We start from the raw sequence: 20,754 nt of genomic DNA, 5'->3' as shown, positions 1-20,754 counted from the left end.
GTTTCCCTGCTTTGTCTCTGACCAGCCATGTTTAGAGTGTATTTGTTTTGCAGCATGTTTTTTCTTTTCATTTGCCTTAATGATTTGAATTTTGAGCTTTAAATTTATTTATTTGGGGGAGGGGGAGAGGGGAGGGAGTGATATGATGAGAAGCACATTTGGTTGCACTAACAGAGAAATGCAGTGTGTGTGTGTAGGTTATTGCAATGAACTGCCATTCAATAATGGGACAGAATTCAGGTTAACAAAGGAGACATTTCTGACCAATACAACTCCAACTGTGCACTGGAAAATGGCACAGAGTTTATGTATGAAATATCTGTGTTGTATAATGGTGGTTTGTGAGGTGGAGGCTTTATGGCTACAAATCCTGCTGCAGTGTTGAAACTTGCCTTAATTTGTGCAAAGATTGTAACCACAGCAAGTGAGAAAGTTGAAAATGCCTACGAGTGGTTTGTGACATCTCCCTATCGTGAGAGCTGGAGACTTTTTGCTGGTGTAGGTTTTTGACTACTACAAGATAGGAAGTCTGGTCTAAGGCACACAAACACAGGTGGAAGTTTCCCCATTGACACAAGTGAACTTTGGAACAGGACCTCAGACACTCTTACAGAATACATAACTATTGGTCCTGTAAATGAAAACCAGTGAGGCCATACCTTGCAAAATCTGTAGCAAGTGAACAAGCACAGAAGGAGAACTATTTTTTCATTTAAATGGGTGGGTTCTCCCCAGCTAGAGAGTGTATTAAGGGGAAGAAAAGCAGTGTAGTTTTCCGACAGAGCTCAAAGCACAAGATATTTGGTCTTCTATTGTTTTGCCATGTTCTCACTGCTAAGACTTCTTGCTGTTCTTCCTCCAGTTCTTCTCACCATGCACCTGTTCTGCCTCCTTTTCCTCTGCCTCCCCACATACCAACTTCTCACTTTAGTGCCACACTTTTTCTTCTTACCCTCATTTTTTTTCTCATTAGAAATGAGTAAACAAGTAAGTAAATTGTTTGTGTAAGAGCTGTTGCCACTGTGACCCCTGATAAGACTTCTGAGGGTGGTTTTACAGTTTTATTATACGGTTATATTTTGCTTATTTTGTGTGCTTGTGTAGGAGAGCTGTTAGAATTGTCTGAGGCAAAAATGAAACAGGAAATTTAGAAGTGAAATGTTTTGTTTGTTCACAACCTATAGCCTTTAGATTTGAGGCTATTCAAATACAAAGATGTGTTCAAAAGACCAGCAGAGCAGTGGACAATGAGGAGAACGGAGTGGAGCAATGGAGTGGTTTATTCTTCTTTCAGCTATTGGCAGTATCAAAGAGCTTTTATTTGGAGAAGGTGATAGGAAAGAAGAGTTCAGACAGCAGGAATCACACTTCAAAATGTCTGCTTGCTCGCATTTCTGTTCTTCAGAAGATTAAATTTGGTTATTCCCACATTCAACAATGTACCCCCTAGAATAATTCACAAAAATTATATTGTAAGGATTTTTCCCCCCTCCAAGTACTCTTCTCATGTTCTGGTGCATTTAGGTTACTGCAAAAGAAAACCAGGAGTTAGTAATTTCTTTCTGACTGTTGAAAAGTTGTGTTAGTATGAAGAGTGTTGCAGAGAAAGGTCTCAGAGCACGCACAGTTTGACCTGTGAAAATGTTCCATGGCTGTGGGAATACTTCCCTGTAAACCTGTGAGGCTCCTACAGTGGTGGTGCACTGTAACTAATCAGGTTTAAATACCACATCAGATAAATCACAGAACAGTAGGGGTTGGAAGGGACCTCTGGAGATCATGTGGCCTTCCAGTATCTGAAGGGGGCCTACAGAAAGGCTGGGGAAGGACTTCTCAGGATCTCAGGTAGTGATAGGACTAGGGGGAATGGAATGAAGCTGGAGGTGGGGAGATTCAGGCTAGATGTGAGGAGGAGGTTCTTCACCATGAGAGTGGTGAAACCCTGGAATGGGTTGTCCAGGGAGGTGGTTGAGGCCCCATCCCTGGAGGTGTTTAAGACCAGGCTGGATGAGGCTGTGGCCAGCCTGATCTAGTGTGGGGTGTCCCTGCCCATGGCGGGGGGCTTGGAACTAGATGATCCTTGTGGTCCCTTCCAACCCTGACTGATACTACGATACTATGTCCAAGTGCCCTGCCAAGCAGAATCACCTAGGGCAGGTCTCACAGGTGTCTGATTGTTTATGAACAGCCTTTTTTTTGGCTTTTTTGGGTAAATGATCTTAACAGTAATGGAGAGCTTTATTTCACCTTCTTGAGATTTCACTGAGAAACACAACTTCTGTCCTTGAGGAAATCAGACACACCTCTTCAGCTGGAATGTTTTTCAGTACTTTACACATTTACTTAATGCAAGCCTGGTTTGCATCTTCTGGGTGCCAGATCCCATCTGCATAATATAATATAATATAATATAATTAGTAAGTATCCCAAATCAGCAGGATCTGTACAAGTTTGCCCAGAAAGCAGGAAACACCTATCTGGAATTTAACTTTCCTTTGGTCAGTGGCTGCTGTATTCAGATTTGGTAAAATGCAATGCTTAAGGACAAATCAAAAATTACTGATGCTTTTTGTACAGGTGCAACTTCAGTAATATGTATCTGATATATATATATTTCAGAGTCTGTATCCATCTATTTAATGGGTGAGCTTTTAAGGTGGTGCATAATCTCAACCCACTAGAATAATCAAAGACCAAATAAGCAGAATGTAGTTGGTGTACGTTTTGCTGTCAGTTTTAATCTTCTTGGAGGCCACAAATGACATATTCTCTCTTCTCCTAATTCAGTGCTGAGGGCTGGTTGCCTCTGCTCAGAGTCTATTTTTGTTTGACCTGAAGCCAGTACATTCTCTCAGACAAAACTGGACCCCTGGCGTGACTTCTCTTCTGTAAAGTTGCCCTGTTGAAATGATTGATACTTGCCAGTGGCTGTAGTGCTGAAATTCAAGTCCTGGTTTTGCTTGGGTTTTAGATTAGTTTCTCCAATTTAGTGTTGAATTATGAAGTAGACATTTTGATAATCTGGAAAGGAAAGCAAATAAATGCAGGAGTCCTGGGAGGCTAGGAGCCTGTTCCTTGGAGAGGCGCTCCTTCTTAGGTAAAGTTCAATTCATTTGCTGTAAAATATGTAGGTCTTTTTGTGATTTTGTTGGGTTTTTTTTTCCCCCACTCTGAATTTTGGGTTGCAAAAAGATGAAAAATAGAAGAGAGGATGAAAGCCAATCGGCCAAACCAGCACAGCCCAACTTCCTCTTTTGAGGTCTGATTATTGGAAGCCTTTCTTGTCCAGGACTTATGATTTCCCTTGAGCAGTAGAAATGCTAATCAATGTTCACAGAGCTAAAACTGCTTGGCTTAAGGCAGAGATGTTTTTGGTTTTTTTTTTAACTATATTTTATTTTATTTTTTTATATTCCTGTCTTATTTTTCCTCCTCCAAAGAGAGCGAGCTTTTCTTGTACATTACAGTAAATATAGGCCCAGAGTCTGCTGACACGATGATGAGACCAATTGAGCTGAGCACACAGACTAAAAGGGGGCAGGCAGTGTACCATCAGATAATAGCTAAGCTTGTGCTCCAAGTTGAAAGGCTCCTGCAGTGAAGACAAGCCCTAAGAGAAAGACGTCAGAGAGCATAGGAAGCTTACTAGGGCAGAGACTAATATGAATGAAATTAAGTGAAAGGAAAATGTAAGCTGTCAAAGCCTCCAAGCCCGAGCTGTGATATACTGTAAAATACATTTGCAAAAGAAATGGCAGAAGGAATGTTTCAGCCAGAAAATGTAAGACTGCATAAAGAGCTTGTTAATTGCTGCTCTTTGCAGTATATCTGTTTTCTATAGTATAAATACTATAAATAATGACCCTGCATGGCTTGCATGTGTCCGTAGATGCATCCAAATTTACAGTGCTGTGGTGTTCCAAGCGAAAGCTGTGTTCAATCTGTGGCTCATGCAGGCAAAGTGGCTCTTAGCAGCCATTCTAACACTGTGCCAAGTCTACTGTTTCTCACTGGCATTTCTGAGAGTGGCAACATTATTGTCCTACAGTTCATTGCCTTTAAATTACATGTATGATAAGAGAAACTGTGTAAATGAATGTTGTCTTGTCCTTTCCAGTGGATGTTTTCTGCTCACTGTGTGTGAGAAATAAATCAACATCCAGGGGAAGTGGTTTTTGGAAAGCAGTATTTGATACAGTGATTTGACTTATTGTTAGTGGCGGATGAAGTGTAATGGTAGCTTACATTCTTTCCTGTTAAAATTGGTAGCAACAGAATCCCCAAACATGCTTTCAAAGTACTGCTTATTTTGCTTGAAACTGACTGACTCCTTGTCTGTATTGCTTTTCTACTGAACAGGGAGTATATGCTATCAAAAGGGAAATATCCACATTTGAAGAACTTGTTTAGACATTTCTAAATGTGGATCCACACTCCTGCAGCTATGGCAGGCACTGCTTTTTTTCCCACTACATTTGAATTTTAAGTGAAATTATACTTTAGTACATTGATTTCCACTATGTTTACATTGAATATTTCCTCATTGTTATAAGCATTTGTCCAAAGTCTGTTCATTCTTGCAGGCACACTGAAACCTTCTCTGCTTTTCAGATACTTGTGTCACCTGCTTCTCTCACCCTGCTCTCACCACCACCTCAAACCTTACTATGCGCCAGGGGAGGTTCAGGCTGGAGGTTAGGAGGAAGTTTCACACAGAGAGAGTAATTGATTGCCCATTGGAATGGGCTGCCCGAGGAGGTGGTGGGAGTCTGGAGGTGTTCAGGAGGAGACTTGATAGGGTGCTTGGTTGCATGGTTTAGCTGATTAGGTGGTGTTGGATGATAGGTTGGATGCAATGATCTTGAAGGTCTCTTCCAGTCTGGTCTGGTCTATTCTATTTTCTTTTCTATTCTATTCTATTTTCTATTCTATTTTCTATTCTATTCTATTCTATTCTATTCTATTCTATTCTATTCTATTCTATTCTATTCTATTCTATTCTATTCTCTTCTCTTCTCTAGTCTATTCTATTCTCTATTCTATTCTTTCTATCCTATTTTCTTTTCTATTTTCTATCCTATTTTCTATTCTCTCTTCTCTTCTCTTCTCTCTTCTCTTCTTTATTCTATTCTCTTCTCTATTCTCTTCTCTATTCTCTTTTCTATTATCTTCTCTATTCTTTTCTCTATTCTCTTATCTTCTCTATTCTATTCTATTCTATTCTATTCTATTCTATTCTATTCTATTCTATTCTAACTTTGAAATTCATGAAGAAAAATAAGAAATATTTCTGTGTTTGCTATCTGTTTGTGTGTTACTGTTCTAAAGAGGGAATGATTGTAGAGTACACAGCACAGAAAATAGTTCTGAGGGAGATACTTTGCACATTTTATTTTGGAGCAATAAGAAACGGTAATTTTCATGCTCCCGAACAAGCTTCCTCTTTTCTATAAGATACTCTGCTAGGGAAGAAAGTATTTTAATTGTATAGGCTGTGTGCTTACAAAACATTTCCATTTTTTTTAAAGTCCTAGGCCACCAACTCCCCTGTCTCTCCGTCTGTCAGAAGAAGAAGCAAGCATAGTAATTCAGTCCTTCTGGAGAGGTTATCGGGTAAGAGTAATCTATAATTATTTTGCTTGATGTTGAAAACCGTAGGACTGTGAAGGCCCCAGGGAAAATCCTTACATAAATTTTAACTAGGGAATACTATAAATAGCTGCTGAGACCCCCATGGTTCATTGGCTTTTGGATGTTGCTCTGCCTTATGCCTAGTGAGTACAATTCTTTTCACAGGCATGTGCACTGGTGCAGTCTCGCCGTTCCCCTCAACAACAAACAATCCACAGCAATCTGATTTTTCAGCAGTACAATTACCAGATTACCACTGAACAGTTTGAATTTCTTACTTCAATTTTTAGGGATTTTTTTTTTTTGTTAGTTGTCTTTGGCTAGTTGCTAGAGGATGCAGTGGTATTCTGCTTCGTGCATTTCTGTGTGAGGGAGTGTAGAGATGCACAAGGAGAATTGATCTGTTAAGAAATTTAAACATATGGGGGGAAAAAAAAGGACAAAAAGCTGAGACCAGAACGAGGGAGGAGATGTAGGAGAGGCATGGAGGCAGGAGAAGGGGAGGGAAAATGGTGAGCAGATGTTGCAAGCCATATGAGTAATACAACACTAACAAACCCTAATTTAAGGCGGGGGGGTGGGGGGTGGAAACAAGGCACCTAAAATAAATACAAAGCAAATGGGCTAATGCTGTTATTTTGAAGGCTAACAGCCATGCTAACCCTAGGCTACAAAATAGGTTATTTTGAAAATCCTGAGCAGATTCTGTTAAATAGTTCTTTGAAAGGCTCTAACACCTGCAGGCCTCAGAAAGAAATGGGCTTGCAATTCAGATGACTTGGGTGACAAAGAAATGTCTCTGACTGCCTTTATTAAAGTTTAAGCTTGTAAATAGCCTCCAGACAGAGCAGTAATTTCATTGTGGTGGGCAGTGAGACACCTCTGTCTGTACCTCAGGTGTTCTTTAAAGAAGAATCAGTATAAAACACTCTGTTCATTTCTTCCTTACTACTGCTTACAAGCACGAATGTATCAGTGATTACTGCAACATGCTGTGCAGCCAAAGATGATGAAATACTTTGAAATGCTCTTCTTGACTGACAGATTTTTGTGATGCTTTCTGCTTGTTGGTTTTCCTTGTTTTTCTGTTTTTTAAACAGAGCTGGCATTGACACTAACACTAATTAGCAGTGACAGTATCACTGCAGGCATCTTTACAGTAGAGTATTGCAAAGGCAGCCATTATCCAATAACAGTGATGTTTGCTGAACAGTGCAAGGTTGTTCAAATACCTTTTCCTTCCACCAAAGCTTCTGAAGGACACTGTCCCTTCTTGCTGCATATTGAAGCTAATAAGCTTCAAAATTTTCACACCATGATTTAATATTCTGAACCATTTTCCAGGAATGGAAGAGAAACTCTACCTGTGAAAACTAGAAGACATCTAAAATAATTCAGACTCTAACATTTGCTGTTACATGTTTTGTCTTATCAGAGCTGAAAGAACTTGGGGTTTGAAAAAAAATTAGATTTAAATTGAAATCAGAACATAAAATGAAAAACAGTAGTAGTAAGCTACTTCCTAGGGTAATAATTAACCTTGGGCTTGTAACTGAAGAGAGCTCCAAGCTTAAGGGGGATTCCATTTACCAAAGAATTCAGGTAACTTCCTTGTAAAATAAACAGCTCTGTCAGCTAATGCTGATTAATTGTGCTAATAACTGGACACTTACAAATAATGCCCACCTGCATTCTACAGATATTATGGTGTTAACATTTTAAACTCTTTTCTGATGGTTTTTCATTAAACCTTATCACAGAATCAATAAGGTTGGAAAAGACCTCAGAGATCATCAAGTCCAACCTGTCACCCGATGCCTCATGACTAACTAAACCATGGCTTCAAGTGCCACATCCAATCCTTTTTTTGAACACCTCCAGGGATGGTGACTCCACCACCTCCCTGGGCAGCACATTCCAATGGCCAATTACTCTTTCTGGGAAGAACTTTCTCCTCACTTCAAGCCTAAACTTCCCCTGGTGCAATTTGAGACTGTATTCTCTTGTTCTGGTCCTGGTTGTCTGGGAGAAGAGATCAACCCCCACCTGTCTACAACCTCCTTTCAGGTAGCTGTAGACAGCAACAAGGTCTCCCCTGTGCCTCCTCCTCCCCATGTTTCATAATTCACAGAACTTGGAACTTTTCAATACTGTTCTTGAAATAAAATGTTGTGTACTGTGGTGATGGTTGAACACAAGCACATGTACATATGTGGTATGGTATTGTGGTAAAGAATCAATGTACTTCAGCACTGCTCTTCTCAAGATACACTTTAAAGGACATACAATCACATGCCATAGGTGCTTGCTTGAAAGTTGGATGAAGCATTCTGGAGACACTGTTGGATTTCAGGAAAATAAAAGGCTCAGAAATGTGGGCAGGATAGTTTTTGTCTTTAACAATGCTGTCCCAAATCTGAGCCTTGTAAGTTGTTTTTACTCTTAAACCATGTCAAATAAAGTCTGAGAAGCCCCTGCAAGACACTTTTCTAAGAATTCTCTTTTGTGGACTCCGACCATTTTTGAGATACTTTGTCAACCATATTGGTCATGGCCATATTAGATGTAGTGATATGATCTGTGACCCTGCTCTATCTGGTTATGTAACTGACTAATCATCCTGGCTTGCCATGATATTCACTTGTTTCTGCCACATCTAGCTATCTCAGTGTGCCAGTACCAAAACCATATGGCAGTCAGCAACAATGGTTCAGGAAGTAAAGGTTTTTCTATGTAAAGGGAAGAGGGGGGGAAAAAAAGCTATAGGTACAGAATCTTGAAAAGTTTTTGGTAATCAAGCCTGATCAAAGCAGTACATTCATCTTTATCTGAAGCAGACTTCAGAAGAATACTTGTTTTGGTAGTAATAATTAATGCTTGCCATCAACAGAGTCTTTGCTACAGTCTTTCATACAAAGACATTGATGAGTGCTGTGAAAATGATTTCACATTTAATCAGGATTTAAAATCCAGAACAAACAGCAATGGAAGGTGCAACTGCTGGGTACTCTAAGGCAGTTGTCACCTTGAGAGGTCTCTTTGAGAGCAAGGAGTAGCACACAATGAAGACTTGACACATCTCTGTCATCAGAACTCTTTCTCTCTTCTTCTCACCACCTTCTTTTATAGAGGTTCCAGTCACCTGTCATGGGCCAAGGCAGTTTTCAGTATCTGACAAAAGCCCTTCATGGGCACATATCAAATTTCCAGGTGGTTTTCCAATAAGACATGATATATTCACCCCTCTACTGCAGAATCTGTGCTTAGTGTCTTTTGTTTTATGGGGTCTTTTTGATCTTTGCAATTTGCATAACTGTTCCAGACTGAAGGGATTTTGCATGAATACAATTTCCTCTGATGTCTCTGGTCAGAGCTGTAGTGTTACCTTTCCACTGGTGCACAACATGTTCTCACCTAGCATTGAAAGCACTTTATTTTGGCTAAATCTTGTGACACTGGGCTTTAAATTGGACAGCCCTAGGTACATGTTCAGTGCTGGTTTGATACATAAATACTGTCTGAGAAAAAGTTAAACCAGAATTTAAGCTCTTTTATCTTTGTGTTTGACAAAGTGTTGCTGTGCTTTTGCTATCACAATTTATATTCCTTGCCAGCAAGCTGTGGCTGCTAGCAAAGGCTCAAACCCAGCAGGTCACACAAATACTTGCTGTTATTTACAGCAAGTGCAGTTTCAATCAAAGTTAAGACCCCTTCAGTGCTTCATGCATTTCTGGTCTGCAGAAGAGAACCGTCACTTGTTTGGACAAACCTTTCACTCTGATTGTTTGGCTGGAGGTTTTGCTGCCAAGTCATGGCTTTTTAATCCAGAATCGCACTCTGATTACAAAATATCCTGCTTTCTGAGAACTTAGCACAACTATGCTGAAGTATCATCTACTAAGCAGATTTGGAACACGTTGATAGTATTTTCAGTTCCTGTTATCCTGTTTTCCTGCCGGTGGCATATCTGTGTTCTTTTGCTTTCACTTTGCTGAAAAACCCCTTTGTTCTGGGAGCTCTGCTCTCTGCTTGGATTTAATGCTGCATTTTGGACTACTTGAGTACTGTGCCTTTATCTCCAAACCCTGTACTGTGCTCTGCATTTCTCTCTACTTCCACTGTGCTATTTATCTAGGGAGAGTACACAGAGCCTACTATACTTGCTCTTATCTTTTGACTGATAGGAGTTCCTGTCTTCATTTTCAGCATCACTGTGAGATCACTGTGGCCCTATCACAGACCAAAATACAGGTCTTGAATAACTGCAGTTGTAAATGGATGTTTGTAAATTGTATGTTTAGACATAGAGGTGGTAATTTCTCTGTCTTCCTGCCTTGTTTATGTCCCATAAGCATTCAATAAACTGCGTCCACCTAAGAGGAATGATGTGCATTATCAAAGGATACATGGCAGTATAAAAGAAAAAGATGTCTCTTGCAAGCCTAAAGAAACTCTCTCACATTTGGGATTGTACTTTAGTTTTTGAAGGTGGGTGGGTTTAATAGAAAATGGGTTTCATTTGGGTTTGTATGGCTGCAAAGATCACTAGAAACAGTAACTTCTCTAGAAACAGTTTTTACCATTTCCTATCAGTCTTCTAAGAGCTCCTTGTAACTTATAGAAAATAATACAGAGCTATATTAGTGTAAAGGGATATTATTAGAGGCCTAGGGGGTGTCTGATGTCAAGTCACTGAGTAAAAGTCTTGCCTGTCTTTATTGATCTTGTAACCTTGTATTGTATTTCTTCCCTGCCAGTGCACTATCTGACATACAGCAAGTTATCCTCTCCTAAGAGGATTGAAAAGTGCTGTGGGAGTTCAGCTGCTGTCTGTTACATCCTTAGCTGCACTACAAAGGAGAAATTCTGGGTGGAAAGAATACATTTGATAAATAATTTAGATTGTTTTCTTGAAGATTGTTTTTTTTTTTTTTTAATGACTGGAAAACTAAGCCTTGCTCTTCTGTTCTGAATTCATCCCAGGAAAGTGGGAGAAAACCAGAGTGTAATGGAGTAATAGCGTTCAAATCACTATGGTAAACTTATTACCATATCATATAAGAATAAAATAAATACAAGAAATTTTCCAGAAAACTGAGTAGTCATCTTTCTGAAAACTAAAATGTGTCCAGGAAAAACCCAGCTTGTTGCTGCTTGTTTCTCCCATGTTATTCAACTTCAGCCTGAATTATTAGGACATGAGGTCCTAAAGCATAATGGCATTCTCTAGAAAACACAGGAACTCCATTTTTACTAATTCTATTGTGATTTGAGTAGGACTCTAAGAGAATAATCAGTGACCAGTCTCCAAGCTAATACTGGCATGTCCCCTCCCTGCTCTTGTCAGAAGGATGGAATTTATTCTGGATTTCTGCTCTAGCACTGGAGGTAATAATTGTGTGGCTGCTGAGATAGGCAACTGGCAACATGCTGCTAATTAATCAAATCCTGCTTAGAACAAGTTTAAGTAGCAGAGTAGTAAAGGCTGCTGATGCAAAATTAGCTCTTTCTTATGTTGGTAGGAGCCACATCAGTGCCAGAGAAACCATAGAAGAATTCAACTTAGATCTTAAATGGAGTCAAGGCCTGTGCCTGTTATCGTTTTATGTGGAAGCAGAATTACACCCTTCATAGGGGTTACTGACTGACAAAAAATAGATATCATGTAATGCAGTCCAATTACTTTAAATAACAGATTAATGGCTCTCCTGTTTGTGAAAATTGTGTGGCTGGGGTTGTCAGTAAGCCTATTTGCAGCTGAGAGCAGGTGTGAATCAGTTTGCTGGAATAAATTTCCTGCTGTATGACCCTTCACGCTCCTCTTCTGCTCTATTGTGTTGGTCAGGGGGTTGCTTTTGTAGCATTGTGGTTTTCTAAAGGCACTAATACCCTTCAGCATAACGTTTGAGATTTTAATTAACTCAAAGAATAGGCATCTCACTGCAATTACATTCTCAGGAGTCCCCTGGTAATCAAAATGATCCCCTAATTGGCATATTTATGTTCTCCACAGGGTTTGTCAATTATCTGGGGTTTATTTCTGTATAAGTTGTACTGTAAACCTTTGGGAATGTGCTTGAAGATCAGGCCCAGCAACAAGGATGAATGCCATGTAAAAAGATTGTGTAGTCATCTTGGTAATGTGAATGTCTGTCATTTTAGTTGCATTTTGCGTTTTCCCTTTCCCAGGTCCGCTGTGACAGTGAAATACAAGAGCTACGTCAGTGGCAAAAGCATCTGAGAGAGGTCAAAAACATCACTAAGGTGGTGGAGGAATTCTGGGCTAAGCAGGAAGCCAAAAGTAAGTGAATTAAATTATGAATTTTAATTTTTGGTTTTGTTTAACATTGTGTTGAGTTGTATTAAAAAAATAGGACACACAGTAGGGCACTAATCCTGAGTGAGAAGGGTCTGTCTGGTGGAAATCCCTGTCTGTTTCTTTACTGTCGCTGCTTACTCCTAAGTCAGTTGCCTGTGTAGCTGAAAGTGGCAAATAAAAACACAGCACAGGGCCAAAACTCAATAATTTCAGAGAACTATGACAGTGTCCTGGCATAATATTTCCTAGGGCAGGGTCAGACCTCTACCAGCTACACAACATCTTAACACTGATTTTACCAGGTGGGTTGTAGCACTGTTCTTTTCTGAGCTGTGGGATTGCTATCTGGTAAACGTTCTACTGGCATTCTCCTGTACTTATTTATGGGAGAAGTTGGCCTCTGCAGTTCTTAAAGGAGGGAAACCAAAAAAACCAGCCCTCAAACAACTCAGTATAATTTCCAAGGGAAATGAGGCCAGATTGCTTTAAGAACAGACACTGCAGTACATTTCCTTTTTGCCCTGATTGGGGACTAGGCTTTACCGAGAGGGGCGAAGCTATCATTCACTTCCTCAGGCACATTGGTGTAATTATGACTCTTCTCCCAGGCTCTTTGTCTGCTAATGCAGGAGGGTTCACTACCTCCTCATCCAGTCTGTGTTTTATCAGCCTCGGTGGGCTATACTCAGACATGATACACATAGGGTGGTGAGCTGCAAACCACCAGATGGAGGTGTGAAGAGGTCGTTCAGCAATGTTCACATGCTGAAGGGAGGAAGAATTCTCTCCTGCCAGTCACCATTGTGTGGTATTCCAGCCTGATGGCACTGTTGCAGATGTGTTCTCAAATGGCCAGTCTTTGCCCTGAACTACAGGAGAGCATTCAGGGTGCAGTTTCATGCGATCAGTTGGATCAAACTGGGAGCTGCCAAAAGAGCTGACCTCATGCTGTAGCTCTTGCAGCAGGTTTAGGGATTGTGTAACTGCACCATGGGTTTGGGTAAGTGACGAGTTTTGGTATGGGGCAGGTTAGTTTTCCACAACATTGTTGCCACATGATTGCTGTATCTGACACAAAGCAGAAAGTGAACTGGGGAGGTCAGTGATAATGACTTTCAGCCTGGTTAAAATGAGCAGAATATGAGATGTTCTCATACCTGATGAGTAGTTCATGGCTGAGGAAGTGCCAATCTCCAAGTGGCTGGCAGGAATTAAAAGCCAGGGGCAAGTAATAGCTTAGGCCTCTTCAGCTCAATACATGAAAGCATGTCTGTCCATGCCCTTGGTTTTGTAGGACATCACTGGGAAAGGAAAGACTTAAATCTGTATGCCTGCAGGGTGAGAGGGTTTAGAATCAGTGAGCTTAAGCATGAATTCAGTCTGCAGGATTCTCAGGGTATAATTTTTTTCAGTCCTGAAGATGGGTAAGTATCAGTTGATATCAAAGCTGTCATAAAACAGTAGCTTTTGAAAAGATACTGTTTTCAAACCCTACCTTTGTGTACCATGGCCTCCTCAGTTGCCTTGCCATTTCAACATTGCATATTGCAAGGTGTTAGGAGATGTCACTTTCCTGTGTCTGCACTGTGCTCTGTGCAGGACCTTTTGATCACTGCTTGGCTGAATTATGAAATGTTCAGAACAAGAGGAATTTTCTCCAGGGCAGCATACATTAGAGTGCAAATACCACAACTGGAAGCCTGTCATGATTTTTTTATTATTATTTTTTTTTTTCTTGGTGATAGCTTGTTACAAGGGCTGCACTGATTTATTTCCTCTCCCCCCCCCCCCCCCCCCAAACATGTATTCATATTTACATTGCAGAAGATCAGGATTTATTTACACTAGCCCCATGCAATTGCCTAAGGAATATTTTATAGCTGAAGAGCATTAATTCTGTGTAGCAAAATCATACATCACAGCAGGGGAAAAAAAACCTGCCATTTCTCTGTGTGTATAGATATGGGGTGCTCATATGCGGTAAGTGAAGTAGAATTCTTGGCTTTAGGAGCTTAGAGCTAGAAGATTAAACAAAGTAGTAACATTGTACAGTGAGACATCACAATGAGACATCAGTTGTCTCCCAGCAAACCTGACTGATATGTAAAGAAAATCCTGGCAAAGCAACTAAGCTTTCCTTCCAGTCTCAGCTTATTTACTATGGTTTATTAGGACTTCACTTTGAAAAAAAATACAGGCTGTTATTTTTCCTTTAAGAAAGCAAAAATAGATCTGGTTTTGAGGCTCTGAAAGCAGTGGATCTGTATTTACTGTGATAAAAATAATCTCATTATAAATTGTAAGAGAGGTTTAATTCTGTCCCTGGTAATTGGTGAACAATTGCATTCCTGAAGGTGCTGATGGAAGCTGACCTAGCAGGCTGGCTAATTTGTTTTAAATGGTTGCAGTTTAATGCTTGGGGTTTGGGCTCTCTGTTCTCTGGGGTTTTTTAGCATGTATGTCATCTGAAGGCACACAGATGCATGCATCTCCCACTTGTTTCTGAGAAATAGACCTGTGCATTGACTACATACCACTGTAAGGAAAAACACCTGTATTGTATTAGATGATTATACAATCAAAGTTTACAGTCATCAGGTCTGTGAAATCTTCAAGGTGAAAATCCCAAGTGCATTTTCAGAGGATAAGTGAAACCATTTCCAAAGTGTTGCAATGAAGAGAGGCAGAGGCTAAGGGTGGAGCTGAATGTGTGATTTGGCAGCTGAATTGATTTAAAAACTCCAGTCTCTGTAGAAATTCAATCTTTTCATAAACTATGTTTTTGTTGTTCTAGAGAGTAACATAGTGGTAAGATTTCCTTTGCTTTCTTTGCCAATTGTCTGAAAAGGCAAAACAAATTTCCTTTTAATCACTCTCCTAGAGCTTTCCTGTCATCAAAGGGATGATTTTAGGACTCTGGGACACATGGCTGTTTCATCACTTCAAAGAAAGTTGTAAAATTGCCCCTTTTCAATTTTTTTGTGTTTGTCTTAAACCAGTACAAGTTTGTATTGCCCCATCACATTAGCTTTCAATATTATCACATTGATTCTGTGATTCCTTAACTCAGCTGTGCTAAGTTAATTTAAGAGTATCCACACACAAAACAGCCTTGGGGCCCAGACAGATGGCTGTCTGCAAACAGCTGTACTAGTTTGAGAAGTTACTGTCCAGGGGTTTTCATTATCTATCTCATCTATGATGCCATAATTAATTTTGTTAGGGCTCCAGCTGCTCTTGTTTCTGCTGGTACTGTTCTGCTGTTTATTAATGTTGTTAAACCCCATTTCACTGTAAAGTCAGCAAGGTTAGGTCAAACTGCTTTTGCCAGTGATTCAATCTAACCCAGCTGTCTTTGCCCTCGTACAATAACAAACAGCGTTAACACAACTGCTTCTTAACCTTATCTTTCCATGCATTTAGTTTAACTCAATTAAATAATTCCTTTAATTCAATTAATCCCCTTTAATTAAACCACTGAGCTTTCTCATCAAGCAGACAAAGCAGTGATTGTTACTAAAGCTCCAGATGTCACCAATAAAGCATCAGGATCATAATCAAAAGAAAAAGAGGAAAACCATTTTTGAATAGATACAACAATTTACTAGAAAGTTAACTACATGAAGAACAACAGTGAAGGAGCTCTTAAACTTGTGTATGACTCTAATCCTGTTTATTAGCTGCTGTAAACAGTGTTGAATCTAACTGTAGGGGATGAAGGGTGAGCTGCCAAACAGCTTCCAGAAAATGCTGACTCAAGCAGTAATGTGATTCTATTGATGACACTACCAGAAAGATCAGCATACCTTCCATGGAAATATCAGCCAGAGACTTGGTTAATGTGAGCTAACAGATTCTGCTTTGTTGTGGCTCTCAGCACAAAGCTGTGTCTAACTTATTTCAAGGGTGTTTCAGGCAGAGATGATCATTTTGTCAAAGCGTGGCTGTGTAATCTTGACCAGTGTGATACTTAAATGGGACACAAAGAGGAAGTTAGAAATGCAGGCTGGTTGTAATGAACAAATGCCAAAGTATTCTTCATTTATTTTTCAGGTTTCAGGAAGTGTGTCAGAACATGTTAATTGTTATTGAAACAGGGAAGTTTTAGTTTTCATTAGAACATAATCCAGAATGAAACAATTTGGGTGGTTTTCCCCAATCCAGAATGAAACACTTTGGGTGGTTTTCCCCAATCCAGAATGAAACAGTTTGGGAGGTTCTCCCCAATCCAGAATGAAACACTTTGGGAGGCTTTTTCCAGTAGGAACTAAAAGTCTGGATTTTATGGGGCAGCTAAAGCAACCCAGCAACTTCCCATTAACAAAGGCAGTCCTGTGCTTCCTTGGCCAAGGAAGCATTCTTTCCTTGCCATCCTTTCCTTCTCTTGGCACTGGTGATCATGGCTTCATGGTGCACTGCTTCAGCTGGCTGATCTGACAAAGGAGCAGCTCTGTTCTGCTGCCCCTCAGGTTAGTTTTCTGCTGGATCAGCCTGACAGAGTGACTTGCACAGGAATGGCCCAATCCTTGTATCCAGTGTAAGGGAAGTGGTGCAACAGTAACAGAGGGAAGGGAAACTGCCCCTTTGTGATGGCCGCTTGCTTTTAGTTCAGCTAATCCGTCGTCTGCCTGCTGTGTCATGTGAGACCATACCCTGCAAGGTATCTCTGCTTGCTTTGGTAGGCCAGGCTGTAGTGTAGCCTCATATGAACCACTGCTTCTCCTCCTGCTTCACAACATGTTTAAAGAGTCTTGTTTGGCTTTTGGGTTTTGTTGTTGTTTTGGGTTTTTTTTTTCACCTTTGCATGGAATTCCTCTTTCTTCTTTCACTCTAACTCTTATACTTTGTATTACTAGTTTTGAAAAGTCTGCTAGGATAGAAAGTGGGAAAGCTTTGCATGAAAATTACTTTATGAATTATTATTGACCCCTTTTAATGCTGAATTTCTTGAGTGCAAAGAAAAAGGTGTGTTTCTTTCAACCTTTACCCAAGGTGATGAAGCTGCAGCATTCCTAGCTGACATTTTGCTTGCTGTACTGCTGCACTGCTGTAAGGCCACATTCCACCAAATGAGATGTCTTTAAGATGTCATAGTCCTTACTCTTAACATTTTCTGCTTTCAGACTGAAAATGTAGAGAGATGCAGAGCACTCAAGACTCAGTTTAGTGTCTGACAGCTTTAGATTTGTAGGGAGAAAGAGAATTGTCCCCTGTGTAGGACAGCTGATGGGATAAATTTGTTCCAGAATCTTTTACAGAGCAAAAAAAAAATAAATATTGCCTACAGAAAGTGCAGCTAATAAAAATCCAGCCTCCAGAGAATGTGAGTGAAGAGCAGATGAGCTGGGGCTGCTTATTTATTTAATTTTTTTAAAGATGATTATTGCTCTCAGACTCTGTTATTCCAATTTACTGGAATGACTTTAATGTCAATGTATTTAAATAGATGATTTAATAACCTGCATGTTATTTGAGATTAGGATAGGATAGGATAGGATAGGATAGGATAGGATAGGATAGGATAGGATAGGATAGGATAGGATAGGATAGAAAGCTCATTAGAATAGAATAGAATAAACCAGGTTGGAAAAGACCTTTGAGATCATCGAGTCCAACCTATCACCCAACACCATCTAATCAACTAACCCATGGCACCAAGCACCCCATCCAGTCTCTTCCCAAACACCTTCAGTGATGGTGACTCCACCACCTCCCTTCTTCTTCACGGCAAGTGTGGGGTGGTTGACCTCCAGATATAGGAGGGAATATTCCTCTATATTCCATTTGGGTTTTGAGCAGGATTTCTCCTTTGGCAGTAGAAGTTATTATTCACCTCTATGGAGAGATTTAAAAAAATCCTTATTTCATGGAAAAAGTCTTTTCCCTTGGGAAGATGCAACCAGCACACGCTGAGGAACTTAAAACGTGGGTGTTCTGTCACTGGAAAATCCTTGAAAGTATGAAAAAGACTGCAGATAAAGGAGAGAACAGGCTGCATATTTCAGGAGGACTAGAGCAGGAACAGATGCAGGCTGTCAAGAAGCAAGGAAATGCAGTCAGTCACTCCTTACACAGCTGTGGTGTGTCTGCACCTGAATTATGAGGAAGGATTTGGAAGCTAAATATGCTTACCAAGCTAAGCTGGGCAGGAGAAATCAAGTCTGCCTACTTTTGAGGGATGGCTGCATGGTATACCACAGAATCACAGAATGTCAGGGGTTGGAAGTGCCCTCCAGAAATCATCCACACCAACTTCCCTGCCAGAGCAGGATCACCTAGGGCAGGCTGCGCAGGAATGCATCCAGGCGGGCTTTGAATGTCTCCAGAGAAGGAGAAATAGTCATATCACATCAGAGCAGAATGAACTGAGGAAGATAAATGTTACATTCAGTACCCAGAAAGAAAAAAAAAGGGCATGCTGTAAAACTTCTTGGCAATCATTCCATGAACAAATAAACCTGAGTATAGTCCTGTGCTCTAACAGACCCTTATGAATGGGGCTGTAAGTGAAGTTGCAGCCCCATGCATGCTTGCAGGCCTGAGGAGTTTCCCTGGCGAGGGGATTTATATAAATGGGACACTTGACACTTAAAAAATGTGTTTAAAATATACTGTGGGTAGGAATGCTGGATTAGGAAAAGCCATGGTCTGAATAGTTACTGGATTCCTTAAAGACTGCTCCTCTCTGCTTTATTTAGGAAAATTCAGCTCAGTAAACTGTAAGCAATTAATCAGTTTTTTTTCTATTAAAGGTTCTTCCCCCACCCTCCCACTTACTACACCAAGGGTGGTTGAAATGTAGTCATATGTTATGCAACTTTTGAACAAAATGATTTGTTTCTGATTTCAACTGCCCTCCTTTTACTCTACCTGTAGTTCTTCAGTTGCTCTCAGTGCAGAGCTCCTGTAAGCGCTGACCTCCCCACATTCCACTTTCTAGATACTTCTTAGGAAATCTAGCATCTCTATACACAGAGCTGTGAAGATCTGACATGCTGAAGGTATTTCCTCAAATGATTTTCTTTCAAGCTGAGCTGTGCAGACAGCTTTAAAGTGGAAGGCTACTCGCTGTCAGCCGGACACTGCAATTAAAAGAATTCAACTCTGCTTCCTTTTTTACTAAACATTACTGCATTTACAGCTATTTGGTTTGTTGCTTCTGAAAACAAAGGTGCTGCAGTCAAAATGGGCTCATATATGTGATTGCTTTTGATTCTAAAAGCACATGTAGAAGGTTTCAGTTCCACAAAAGACCTTACAGTTTCTTCTTTGAAAACAAAAAACAACAGAAAACGAAAGAACAAAGCAGTGCCGATAGCTGGGTATGTGGTGGTTTTCATCAAGCCTAATTCAAGATGCTTGAGATGTTTCTGAAAGTTTAATCTTGGCACTAACAGCTGGGAATGTAGTGATAAAAGTCATAAGACTCACGAGGCAGATTCTGCTTTATTGGTCCACACCCTGGACTAGGACGTCTTTGAAAAGTGATGAAGACTACAGTGATAAAGATTGCAGTGACATTTGATTTCTGAAGCTACCTTGGGAATGTTTGGGGGGAAAAAAAAGGAAAAAAAAAAAAGAATAAAAACCAAAACACCCAAACAAAAAACAAACCAGAAAAGGAAAGATGATCATTTAGATAAGCTACAAAGGATGTGATCTTCTGAACTGTGCTCACACAGTGAACAGCAGTCTATGGGCTAGCACGAGCCTGAACTAATCTGCCAGTACCAGAGCTATATTTTTCACCCTTCACTCTGCAGTTGTTAATAATGATTTGTAGTGAAAGAAAAACCCCAAACCCACAACTGCAATTTGGTTTCTCTGTTTACATAACCACTTTCTTTTGTTTGTCTTTCTGTTTTTAAGGAGAGGAAGACTTCTTTATGTCCTGTTTCGTTGTGGGTTGGGGTGGGCTTTTGTTTGGTTGGTTTTGTTGATTTGGTTTGGTTTTTCCCTTCTGTTTCTTTTAACCTTTTGCAAGATAGCAGAGGCAAAATGGGAAGCCTTTTTATTGATAATTCTTTAGTGTTTTATGTTAGTCAATTTAGATATGCCAAGCCAAGGTTTCTATTTATAGCTGTGAGGTGTGGTAAAAGCCTGCAGAGAAGGCTGTCACCGGTTTAAAAAGTAAAGCCTCCAAATAGTCCTGCAGCAAAACAAGACTGGAGACTCTTGATTGAAAAGGAGAAAAAAAAGGGGAAGGGAGGGTAAGGAAAGAAAGACCATGGACTATTAGTGGAGACTTACTTAAAATACGATTCAGAGATTAGCAAGAAGTGGGTGACAGATTGCAGAACATACAAGCTACTTGCCCCAGGCTTCCCTTTAAACCCAGACTGTGGCATTAGTCACTTGCAATCTTTTTCAACATAATTGTCTTGGGATTTTTTTTCCGCCCACCTGATCATTTGTTTTAGACTGTGCAAGAGTTGGAATTTGGTGACTTTACAGAGCCTGTCAGGTTTTGCAAGTAGGAACCATTTCAGAAATGAGAGGGGCTAATGGGTGGCAGCGTAGTTTTCATGAAGCTGCCCAGCAAAATTGGCATTCTAGTTTTCTGTCCATGTTGGTTTCTGCTTGTAAATGCCAGAAAGCTTTCTAATAGGAAACTGCTCCTCCAGAATGGTTTTTCTCCATTTCTGGTCAGTTCTATGTTCACCATTCCCTTTTTTGTGTCATTACTATTTACATGGAAAAGCCTGAATTAATCAGATGCACCAAAGGTGTGCTGGTTGCTTTCATTCCCTAAGGTGCTGTCTTTCTGTGGCTGTCTTGACATGAATCTCAGTTCATTGATTGAT

General features: G+C 40.2%; 1 protein-coding gene across 1 annotated transcript in view; it reads left to right on the top strand.

Annotated features, from left to right (window-relative positions):
• The window catches only part of IQCK (IQ motif containing K), a 67,977-nt gene that overhangs the window by 15,833 nt on the left and 31,390 nt on the right, over positions 1-20,754 (top strand). Inside the window, exons 8-9 of the mRNA XM_068147368.1 lie at positions 5,529-5,613; positions 11,821-11,932. Coding sequence (XP_068003469.1) covers positions 5,529-5,613; positions 11,821-11,932 — 197 coding nt within the window. The remainder of the gene's footprint in view (positions 1-5,528; positions 5,614-11,820; positions 11,933-20,754) is intronic.

This window comes from Melanerpes formicivorus, unplaced genomic scaffold (genome assembly GCF_026170545.1).
Source record: "Melanerpes formicivorus ecotype bairdi unplaced genomic scaffold, bMelFor1.0.p_v2 SCAF_14, whole genome shotgun sequence".
Classification (NCBI taxonomy): Eukaryota; Metazoa; Chordata; class Aves; order Piciformes; family Picidae; genus Melanerpes; species Melanerpes formicivorus.
The sequence above is the reverse complement of the archived record's forward strand: the minus strand, read 5'-3'. Positions and strand labels throughout refer to the sequence as shown.